Below are 12,607 nucleotides of genomic sequence, written 5' to 3'. Positions count from 1 at the left end.
TCCAGAACGCGGCATGTCTTCGACGGTCGTACGACCGTCCTGAAAGGCTTTGTACAACTCATAAACTTGAGTTTTCGATAAAACTGATTCCCCATAAGCCTTTTGTAGCATTCGCAACGATTCTGCACACGAAATTTCGTTCGAAACACAAAATTGGATGCAAACTCTTTGTTCAATATTTTTTTCCATTGTTTTTTTCGCAACGCACTACTGAGGTGAACTGGTTTCAACAGCTGCCGTAAACGAACTGTCTGACAGATCGCGCTCATTTTTGGCATAGTAATTAAGGATAGTGCTGCCAAACTACATAAACTTAAAATATCGAAAAATATACAGCGCGCGAATTTTAAATGAGAATTTCCGAAAGCTTTTCGGTCACAATGTATGTTAGGAAAGAAAAAATATTTTAAGAAAGAAAATTTTTTTTATAAACTCAACTAAATAAACTATATTATACGTAATAAATGTATTGACACAAGGGCATACCAAAAACAGCAAATACTCACCACAATTCGAGTTATGCAAAGAGAAAGGGGATGGTGAGTTTATATAAAAGAGAGTTGAGTACAGACTGTAAGAGAAAGGAGGAGCATTGTAACGAACAGCAAGCAAAACTAACTGAAGTGTTAACTGCCAAAATTACAGCAAAAACGGATCTGAAGAATAACAGCGAGTAGCTGTTAAGAGATTTGGAATATATAGAGCGATTCAACAGACTTGCGGGGAGAATTAAACAGTCAGCTAGCCGCGAAGGATTTGAAAAACTGTTGATACAAAGTATTTTTGAATTTTTGAAAAGTTTAAATTTTTATTTTTGAATTTTTTTTGTGAAATTTTTAAAGTTGAAATGATTGCAAAATAATGATTGCAAATTAAATAAATATGCAATAAAATCCATTAAACCAGGACTTATAAAGAACACTTTGTTCCCTGGAAAAATTAATGCAAATCAAATAAATATACAATTAAATTCATAAAACCAGGAATTGTAAAGAACACTTTGTTCCCTGGAAAAATTAATGCAAATCAAATAAATATACAAATAAATTCATAATACCAGGATTTGGAAAAATTAGTGCCTGGAAAAATTCCCTGGAAAAATTAGTGCCAATTAAATAATACACAAGAATACACAATCAAATAAATAAACCTTGCCTTTGGTAAGGCATTTACGGCTAACTCAGCTAAAACAGCAGGAAAGCAACCTGTCGTCCGGGCAGCAAAAATTACACCTTGGCATCAGCAACAGTTCGTATGAGCCGCATCAGTAACAAACATCAGTCGCCAGAATTATGAAAACCACATCACAGCAGAGTATCACCCAATCATCTTTAATATCATCACCGAAGGATTCACAGATAAGTCACCTTTGTCAATGTATTTATAGCCAAATTCATTAACGTAAAAATTACTGTGGCAAAAGAAATGATCGCATAAACATTCATAGTCAGCGCGTGTGTTACCATAGATATCACTTTCAAAGATTAAATAATAACACAATTTTTGTTGTCATTGCACTGCCTCTTAACTTAAATAACATTAAATAAATTGCATTAAAATTTTTGATCACAAATTGCTCTTGTCCGGTGCATATATAAACCCGTTGATATTGTTTTATTTGCTTTGCGATTACGTATAGTTAACATATTTATTTAAGCAAATTGTACACATTTATTTTTTTATTATTATTGCACATATCTATTTATTTATAAAATGATTAATATAGTTTGATTTGATCTGATTTGATTTTGAATTATATATATACATATTTCGTTAATATACAATGGAATTAATTGAAAAAAAAAACAAAAGAAAAACATTTTTTTTTAATATATATCCAAATTAAATTTAAGGTATATTAACAGAAAAAAAAAGAAACCCAAAATTAAGAGAAAGAATAAAGTAAGGGGTTACAAAATTTTTTTTTTTGTTGTGTTAATATAAACTTTTAGGTTCTTCGCCAGTTGACGTCAACAGCAGAGAGACCAGAGAGAAAAAAAAAAAAGAAAAAAAGGTAAAATTATAGAAAAAGCAATTTGGGTGTGCAGAAATACAAATATTTGTTTTTTTGTTAATGTATTAAATTTTAACTAGTAGAGTTGTTTATTATTAAATAAAAAAATGAATTAGATGAAAATTTAGATTTAGATTTCGCAAGTAATCAACGGCTGAATCGAGACCATAGTTTGGCCAATAAATGAGCGGCACACAGCTCTAATCTGGGTACTGATTTTGTGCTTAAAGGAGCAACCTTAGATTTGGCAGTTAACAACTCAGAATGAATCCCATTCGAATCATGGATTCGGACGTAGATGCAACAGCCGTACGCTCTTATTGACGCATCGGCGAAACCGTGAATATCGCATTTTATATTTGAATGAATATGAACATACCGCGGAATGGAAATAGAGTCCATCTGAGTCAGGTTACTTTTGAATGCTTGCCAGCTAGAATCGAGATGCATAGGAATTGACTCATCCCAGTCAAGCTTCTGAAGCCAAAGTTCTTGCAATAAAATTTTTGCGTTAGTCACTATTGGGCATACTAGTCCGAGGGGATCGAAGAGCCGAGCTGATACTGATAGTATGTTTCTTTTTGTTGCTCGCAATTCATGAAACTTTTCGTCTACATGGAACTTAAACGTATCATTCTGGGGAGTCCAGTGTATACCTAGCGCCTTTGTGGAATCAGTATTATTAACATTTAGAAAGAAGTCTGACGAGTCATACGTTTTATGGTTTGAAAACAATTTCGCTAATTTAAGTCCAGCCGAATCAAGAATTTCAGTACATTGGGTACGAATTGTTTCCAGTTCCTTCAGACTGTCAGCACCAGTCAATAGGTCATCGACATAGAAGTCATGTCGGATAACCCTTGTTCCAACTGAATGAGAATTGTTGTACAGGTCACTTAAGTAGTTTAGGCAACGTGTTGCCAAGAAAGAAGCAGGTGAAGTACCATATGTCACTGTGTTCAGTTTATAAACGCTAATCTGATCCGTAGGTTTTTCCCTCCAGAGAATAAGCTGGAAATTGCGATCTGCCTCGTCAACTTCGATTTGACGGTACATTTTTGTAATGTCAGCAGTCATCGCGTATTTGTGCATACGAAAGCGAAGTAGGATTGAATACAATTCTTCTTGTACCGTTGGACCAACCATTAGAATGTCGTTCAACGACACTTGTGAAGATGTTCGGCATAAAGCATCGAACACGACGCGAAGTTTTGTCGAGGTACTCTGAGGCCGCAACACACACTGATGCGGTATATAGTAATGAGGTGTCGAAGAAAAGTTGTCAGTAGTTAATGTCATGTGACCTAAGTCACGATACTCTGCCATAAACTCCATATACAGCTTCTGAAGCATACAGTCTTTCGACAACCTGCGTTCCAGTGAGAGAAAACGATTTTTTGCTGTTTCATATGACTGACCTAGAAGGTTGGGGTTGGACTTGAAAGGAATCTGCACCTTAAGCCTCCCTGAAGGTAAGCGTAAAATTGTGTTGAGAAACTTGGTCTCACAGTGTTGTTGTTCTATTGTGTATTTTTTGACAGTGAGCTCCTTGGGAATTTCTTCCAATTCCCAGAATTTTTTCACAAGAGAGTTTAAGCAGAAATCACCTGTTGACTCTGCTTCTTGAAGGCGTATTAAATTGCATATCTTAGATGCATTACTTGGGACATCTTTATATTTTCCTGAAACAATCCATCCAAGTAAAGTTTTTTGGAGAATTGGAAGATTAGTACCTTGTTTTATTTGTCCAATCGACAACAGTTCGAAAAAGCTTTCGGCACCAAGTAGAAGATCTATCTTTTGCGGTTTGTGAAAGTGTGGATCAGCAAGTGAAAGATTGGAAGGAACATTCCAATTACTCATTGACACAAATTTGTCGGGTTGGTAAGTGGAGATTGAAGGCATTACCCAAAAATCAGTAGAAAACTCATAAGAGTTAATACGTGATCTCACAGTGGCATGTAATTTTTGCCGTACTGTGGAGTTTGTTTCACCAATGCCAATTAGGTTTAGAGTTTTCGCTTCTTTTTTTAGTTGCTGTCGTTGTGCAAGTTCCTCGGTTATAAGGTTGACTTGACAACCGGAATCGAGCAGTGCTCTGGCCAGCTGATACTCTCCAGATCTTCCTTGAATGGTTATGACTGCAGTGGCTAGAATAATTTGATCGTCATTCGATGAGCTATGATTCACAGAGGCACGAGAAATAATAGGTTGTTCTGTATTATAAGATAAACCTGTTTGAGGAGTGTTAGTAGAATATTGATGTAAAAGAGTATGGTGCGACCGATTACACACTCTGCAGTGTGACGCCTTGCATCTAGATACCGTGTGCCCTTTCTTGAGACAATTTATGCATGCCGAAGATGATTTAATGAAATTGAACCGTTCAGTAACTGAGAGGGCAGCAAAGGCGGAGCATGAATTTATTACATGTTCCTTCGCATTACAGAACAAACATCTACTTTCCTCTTGCGAACTATTTTTCTTGCACATAAGTGACGATTTTACATTCTTACCTTGCCAGTTGTCTTGTTTTAGCCTGTTCGATCGAGACCTTGACGTAGAAGCTTCGTCAGCAGAAATGTGTTGGTATCGCTTATTTAACGCAGTCTCGCAATCAGACCAGAGTGGCAGCTTATTGTAATCTAATTGCTCCTCCCATTTAGATTTCGTGGCGGCATCGACTCTTGACATGACTAAATGAATAAGAACCGCATTTGAAATGTTCTTATCATCTCCTATTGACAATAGGGACTCATATATGGCAGAAACAGTATCTATGATATTGCGTAATGCAGAAGCAGATGGCTTGTTCATTTCTGGCAGTTCAAAAAGCTGCGAGATGCTATCGAAAAAGATTAGACAAGTGTTATCGTAAACTCTTTTTAAACTAGCTAATGCCTTTGAGTAATTAGTTTCAGTGAGTTGAAATGCCTTAACTGTACCAAGAGCTTCGTCAGACAAACACGAAATGAGATGATTGAATTTTTCAATATCAGTTAGCGACTGATCATTGTGCACTAAGCTTTCAAAAAGGCTTATGAAGTTTTTGTACTCAGAATGTTTCCCGCTAAATTTAGGTAAACGCATACTTGGCAGCCTGGAACGATGATTGCTGCATTCATGCGAAGTATCAGGGATACTAGACTTGCGATTTTTACCTAGCGCCTGTAGAAACAATGATTTCGAAGCAACGCAGATTTCTTCTAGATCTGGCCGAAATACATCAAACTCATTGATACACTCTATTTTTTGTTGACAAATCATGGTCTGTTTTATATATGAATTGAGAATGTCCAACCTACATTCCAGTTCTACAGGGTTTAAATCAACAGTTTTTTCCGAAATTACTTTTTTAATACGCAAGATACTGGCCACTACAGTTTCTCGCTGCTGGAGTAGTTTATCCAATTCTTCATTTTTTTGTGGGGATGATGCTCGCTTTTTAGTTGACATAGTGAATATACCAAAATTTTTTAAGAAAGAAGGCAATGCAGCGCAAAGAACGATAAGAGTATTTGAATACTGTTGAGCGACGGTTGTAAGTAAATTCCAACAAAGTAAACGCGAGAAATTAGCGAAACGAAAGATGCACTCACTTTGTTTATACAATAATAAAAAACGATAAATAATCAATATTGTGATTATGGGTAAATTCCAACAAAGTAAACGCGAGAAATTAGCGAAACGAAAACGAAAAATGCATTTACTTTGTATATAATTTGCCCCTGCAAATTACTCAATTATTTGTATTAAATAATTGGATTTACCGAACGTATTTGTAAATGAAGCTCAACCTCAGCTTCTTAAATTTGTTTCACGTTTGTCAAATAATTTATTATAGGAATAGATAAATAAATATATGTATTTTAAAAAGTGCAAATAATTACCAGTGCGAAAGTTATTTGAAATACTTTTCTTGACTATTTTGTTTAGTCAGAGCATGACCTGGTACAACAATTTCATTATTTGCACTTTCTTACCTGGCAAACGGCAGTGGTGTTACAGTTGCACTCCATCCAGAAAGAGAAAACAGCAGCACTGGTGAATAGAAGCAGCAATGAAGAGCAGTATCGATCTGCAGTGACAGCGAACAGCAGCAGCGAAATGCAGTAGCAGTCTGCAGTAGCAGCGGCCAGTAGCAGCAATGTGGAATTAATGGCAGCAACCGCAGTAGCAGCGGCCAACAGCAGCAATAAGAACTGAGCAGGAAACCGCAGTAGCAGCGGCCAACAGCAGCAATAAGAATTGAGCAGGAAACTGCAGTAGCAGCGGCCAACAGTAGCAATGATAATTAAGCAATAAAAACCAATAGCAGCAGCTTGCACATGTTTTCATCAGATAGATGAAATTGGCTTCTTCTTTGTCAATTTGTTGATTTTTTTTTTTATTATTAGAGGTTTTTGTCTGGTGCTGATACTTGACACCACACCGACATTCACCGCAACCACTTCACACGTGGAAAATGAAAATTAAACTCAACGAAAATCACGATGCTGCCAAATGCAGCTCCACCGAACAATGATCACTAAATTTCACTTTTTTTAAAATTTTTTAAATTATTTACTACTTGATTTCAAGTCCCTGCTCGGGCGCCAATGAGAAATACAAGAGTTTTTGTATTTGTTGAAGTTATAAAAAAAACTAAAATTACGACAGTTTGTATTTTATTGAAATTAATTAAATTACACTTTATTTAAAAAATTGAAATTTAAAAAAATCACTTCGAAATGTAATAAAACAAAATATATAAAGAAAGAATATCAAAAATAAAACGCGTGCTGTTCATTCGGAACTTGAAATGCATAGAGCGATCGAGAATGCTAGTTCAATCTTGGAGCCAAGAAACTGTAAATTAATATTGTTTTTATATTTTAAAGTACCGTATATGTGCAAGGTTGACGAAAGTCAACATTGGGTTGCATATTTACAAGATGTAATTTCAAAACAGTATTATATGTTTAACACTGCCTGGATTTCAGCCGGAACTATATAATTTCAAAGCACAAGATGGAATTTCAAACCAATAGTATATGTTTAACACAGCATGGATTTCAGCCGGAGCTATATAATTTAAAGCGTAAGATTTAATTTCAAAACAGTAGTATATGTTTAACACAGCATGGATTTCACCTGAGCTATATAATTTCAAAGCACGTGATGGAACTTCAAAACAGTAGCATTTTTTCTACATAGCACGGTTTTCCACCGGATCTATATAATTTCAAAGCACAAGATGGAATTTGAAAACAGTGGTATATTTTCTATACAGCACGGATTTCAGCCGGATGTATAAGACTTCAAAGCAAAAGATGTAATTTCATAGCAGTAGTATATTTTCTACACAGCATTGTTTTCACCCGGAGCTTTATAATTTCAAAGCACGAGATGGAATTTCGAAACAGTAGTGTATTTTCTACATATCACGGTTTTTCACCGGAACTATATAATTTCAGCGCACAAGATGGAATTTCAAACCAGTAGTATATGTTTAACACAGCATGGATTTAAGCCAGAACTATATAATTTCAAAGCACAAGATAAAATTTCAAAGCAGTAATTTATGTGTTTAACGCAGCTTGGATTTCAACCGGAGCTATTTAATTTCAAAGCACAAGATGTAATTTCAAAACAGTAGTAAATTTTGTACATAGCATGGTTTTCCGCCGGAGCTATACAATCTCAAAGCACAAGATGTAATTTCAAAACTGTGGTATATATTTAACACAGCAGGTTATTCAGCCTGAGCTGTATAATTTCATAGCACAAGATGTAATTTCAAAACAGTGGTATATGTTTAACACAGCATGGATTTCAGCCGCAGCTGTATAAGTTCAAAGCACAAAATGTAATTTCAGAACAGTAGTATACTTTCACCACAGCATGGTTTTCAGCCGGAGCTATATAATTTCAAAGCACAAGACTTAAATTCAATAGAGTAGTATATATTCTACACAGCATGGTTTTCAGCCGGAGCTGTATAATTTCAAAGCACAAGATGTAATTTTAAAACAGTAGTGTATGGTCAACACAGCATGAATTTCAACCGGAATTATATAATTTCAAAGCACAAGATGGAATTTCAAAACAGTAGTATATGTTTAACACAGCATGGATTTCAACCGGAGCTATATACTTTCAAAGCACAAGATTGAATTTCAAAACAGTAGTATATGTGTTCAACACAGCATGGATTTCAACCGGAATTATATAATTTCAAAGCACAAGATGGAATTTCAAAACAGTAGTATATGTTTAACACAGCATGGATTTCAACCGGAGCTATATACTTTCAAAGCACAAGATGGAATTTCAAAACAGTAGTATATGTGTTTAACACAGCATGGATTTTAACCGGAGCTATGTAAATTCAAAGCACTAGACGTAATTTCAAAACAGTGGTATATGTTCAACGCAGCATGTTTTTCAGCCGGAGCTATATAATTTCAAAGCACAAGACTTAATTTCAAAACAGTAGTATATGTTTAACACAGCATGGGTTTCAGCCGGATCTATATAACTTCAAAGCAGAAGATGTAATTTCATAACAGTAGTATATGTTTAACACAGCATGGATTTCAGCCAGAACTATATAATTTCAAAGCACAAGATGGAATTTCAAAACAGTAGTATATGTGTTTAGAACAGACTGGATTTCAACCGGAGCTATGTAATTTCAAAGCACAAAATGGAATTTCAAAACAGTAGTATATGTGTTATGCACAGACTGGATTTCAGCCGGAACTAAATAATTTCAGAGCACAAGATTAAATTTCAAAACAGTAGTATATGTTCAACACAGCATGGATTTCAGCCGGAGCTATATAATTTCAACGCACAAGATGTAATTTCAAAATAGTGAAATATATTGAACACAGCCTGGATTTCAGCCGGAGCTATATAATTTCAAAGCAAAAGATGCGATTTCAAAACAGTAACATATGTTTAACACAGCATGGATTTCAGCCGGAACTATATAATTTCAAAGCACAAGATGGAATTTCAAAACAGTAGTATATTTTTAACACTGCATGGTTTTCAGCCGGAGCTATATAATTTCAAAACACAAGATGGAATCTCAAAACAGTACTATATTTTCAACACAGCCTGGATTTCAGCCGGAGCTATATAATTTCAAAGCACAAGATGTAATTTTAAAACCGTAGTATATGTTTAACACAACCTGGATTTCAGCCGGAGCTATATAATTTCAAAGCACAAGATGGAATTTCAAAACAGTAGTATATGTTTAACACAGCATGGATTTCAGCCAGAACTATATAATTTCAATGCACAAGATGTAATTTCAAAACAGTAGTATATTTTCTACACAGCATGGATTTTAGCCTGAATTATATAAATTCAAAGCACTAGACGTAATTTCAAAACAGTGGTATATGTTCAACACAGATGGTTTTCAGCCGGAGCTATATACTTTCAAAGCACAAGATGTAATTTCAAAACAGTATTATATGTTTAACACTGCCTGGATTTCAGCCGGAAATATATAATTTCAAAGCACAAGATGGAATTTCAAAACAGTAATAAATGTTTAACACAGCATGGATTTCAGCCGGAACTATATAATTTCAATGCACAAGATGGAATTTCAAAACGGTAGTATATTTTCAACACAGTATGGATTTCAGCCGGAACTATATAATTTCAAAGCAAAGATGGAATTTCAAAACAGTAATATATGTTTAACACAGCACGGATTTCAGACGGAACTATATAATTTCAAAGCACACGATGGAATTTCAAAACAGTAGTATATGTGTTTAAAACAGCATGTTTTTCAGCCGGAGCTATATAATTTCAAAGCACAAGATTTAATTTCAAAACAGTAGTATATGTTTAACAAAGCATGGATTTTAACCGGGGCTATATAAATTCAAAGCACTAGATGTAATTTCAAAACAGTGGTATATGTTCAACACAGCATGGTTTTCAGCCGGAGCTATATAATTTCAAAGCACAAGACTTAATTTCAAAACAGTGGTATATGCTTAATACAGCATGGGTTTCAGCCGGATCTAAATAATTTCAAAGCACTAGATGGAATTTCAAAACACTAGTATATGTGTTTAGCACAGACTGGATTTCAACTGGAGCTATTTAATTTCAATGCAGAAAATGGAATTTCAAAACAGTAGTATATTTTCAACACAGCCTGGTTTTCAGCCGGAGCTATTTACTTTCAAAGCACAAGATGGATTTTCAAAACAGTAGTATATTTTTAACACTGCATGGTTTTCAGCCGGAGCTATATAATTTCAAAACACAAGATGTAATTTCAAACCAATAGTATATGTTTGACACAGCATGGATTTCAGCCGGAGCTATTTAATTTCAAAGCACAAGATGTAATTTCAAAACAGTAGTATATGTTTAACACAACCTGGATTTCAGCCAGAGCTATATAATTTCAAAGCACAAGATGGAATTTCAAAACAGTAGTATATGTTTAAAACAGCACGGATTTCAACCAGAACTATATAATTTCAATGCACAAGATGTAATTTCAAAACAGTAGTATATTTTCAACACAGCATGGATTTTAGCCTGAATTCTATAAATTCAAAGCACTAGACGTAATTTCAAAACAGTGGTATATTTTTAACATAGCATGGTTTTCAGCCGGAGCTATATAATTTCAAAGCACAAGACTTAATTTCAAAACAGTAAAATATGTTTAACACTGCCTTAATTTCAGCCGGAAATATATAATTTCAAAGCACAAGATGGAATTTTAAAACAGTAGTATATGTTTAACACAGCATAGATTTCAGCCAGAACTATATAATTTCAAAGCACAAGATGAAATTTCAAAACAGTAATATAAGTTTAACACAGCATGGATTTTAGCCGGAACTATATAATATAAATGCACAAGATGGAATTTCAAAACAGTGAAATATGTTCAACACAGCATGGATTTCAGCCGGAACTATACAATTTCAAAGCACAAGATGTAATTTCAAACCAATAGTATATGTTTAACACTGCATGGATTTCAGCCAGAGCTATATAATTTCAAAGCACAAGATGGAATTTCAAAACAGTAGTATATGTGTTTAACACTGCCTGGATTTCAGCCGGAAATATATAATTTCAAAGCACAAGATGGAATTTCAAAACAGTAGTATATGTTTAACACAGCATGGATTTCAGCCAGAACTATATAATTACAAAGCAAAGATGGAATTTCAAAACAGTAATATATGTTTAACACAGCATGGATTTTAGCCGGAACTATATAATTTCAAAGCACAAGATTGAATTTCAAAACAGTAGTATATGTGTTCAAAACAGCATGTTTTTCAGCCGGAGCTATATAATTTCAAAGCACAAGAGTTAATTTCAAAACAGTAGTATATGTTTAACACTGCCTGGATTTCAGCCGGAACTATATAATTTCAAAGCACAAAATGTAATTTCAAAACAGTGGTATATGTTTAACACAGCATGGTTTTCAGCCAGAGCTATATCATTTCAAAGCACAAGATGGAATTTCAAAACAGTAGTATATGTGTTTAGCACAGACTGGATTTCAATTGGAGCTATGTAACTTCAAAGCACAAGATGGAATTTCAAAACAGTAGTACATGTGTTTAACACAGCATGGATTTCAACCGGAGCTATACAATTTCAAAGCACTAGATGTAATTTCAAAACAGTGAAATATGTTCAACACAGCATGTTTTTCAGCCGGAGCTATATAATTTCAAAGCACAAGACTTAATTTCAAAACAGTGGTATATGTTTAACACAGCATGGGTTTCAGCCGGATCTATATAACTTGAAAGCAAAAGATGTAATTTCATAACAGTTGTATATGTTTAACACAGCATGGATTTCAGCCAGAACTATATAATTTCAAAGCACAAGATGGAATTTCAAAACAGTAGTATATGTGTTTTGCACAGACTGGATTTCAACTGGAGTTATGTAACTTCAAAGCACAAGATGGAATTTCAAAACAGTAGTATATGTTTAACACAGCATGGATTTCAGCCAGAACTATTTAATTTCAATGCACAAAATGGAATTTCAAAACAGTAGTATATTTTCAACACAGCATGGATTTCAGCCGGAGCTATATAATTTCAAAGCACAAGATGGAATTTCAAAACAGTAATATATGTTTAACACCGCCTGGATTTCAGCCGGAGCTATATAATTTGAAAGCACAAGAGTTAATTTCAAAACAGTAGTATATGTTTAACACTGCCTGGATTTCAGCCGGAACTATATAATTTCAAAGCACAAGATGGAATTTCAAACCAATAGTATATGTTTAACACAGCATGGTTTTCAGACGGAGCTATATAATTTCAAAGCACAAGACGTAATTTCAAAACAGTGGTATATGTTTAACACAGCATGGATTTCAGCCGGAGCTATATACTTTCAAAGCACAAGATGGAATTTCAAAACAGTAGTATATGTTTAACACAACCTGGATTTCAGCCGGAGCTATATAATTTCAAAGCACAAGATGGAATTTCAAAATGGTAGTATATGTTTAAAACAGCATGGTTTTCAACCAGAACTATATAATTTCAATGCACAAGATGTAATTTCAAAACA

The 12,607-nt window shown here is 34.4% G+C and overlaps 1 protein-coding gene across 1 annotated transcript; it reads right to left on the bottom strand.

Moving 5' to 3' along the window:
• Nucleotides 1-2,161: 2,161 nt before the first annotated feature.
• Nucleotides 2,162-5,470, bottom strand: LOC119667693. The gene has a single exon (XM_038077001.1). The coding sequence runs from the start codon at nt 5,468-5,470 to the stop codon at nt 2,162-2,164; it is 3,309 nt and encodes a 1,102-aa protein (XP_037932929.1).
• Nucleotides 5,471-12,607: the final 7,137 nt, after the last annotated feature.

This window comes from Teleopsis dalmanni, chromosome 1 (assembly GCF_002237135.1).
Source record: "Teleopsis dalmanni isolate 2A chromosome 1, ASM223713v2, whole genome shotgun sequence".
NCBI lineage: Eukaryota > Metazoa > Arthropoda > Insecta > Diptera > Diopsidae > Teleopsis > Teleopsis dalmanni.
Note: the sequence above shows the minus strand (reverse complement) of the source record. Positions and strands in the feature narration are given on the sequence as shown.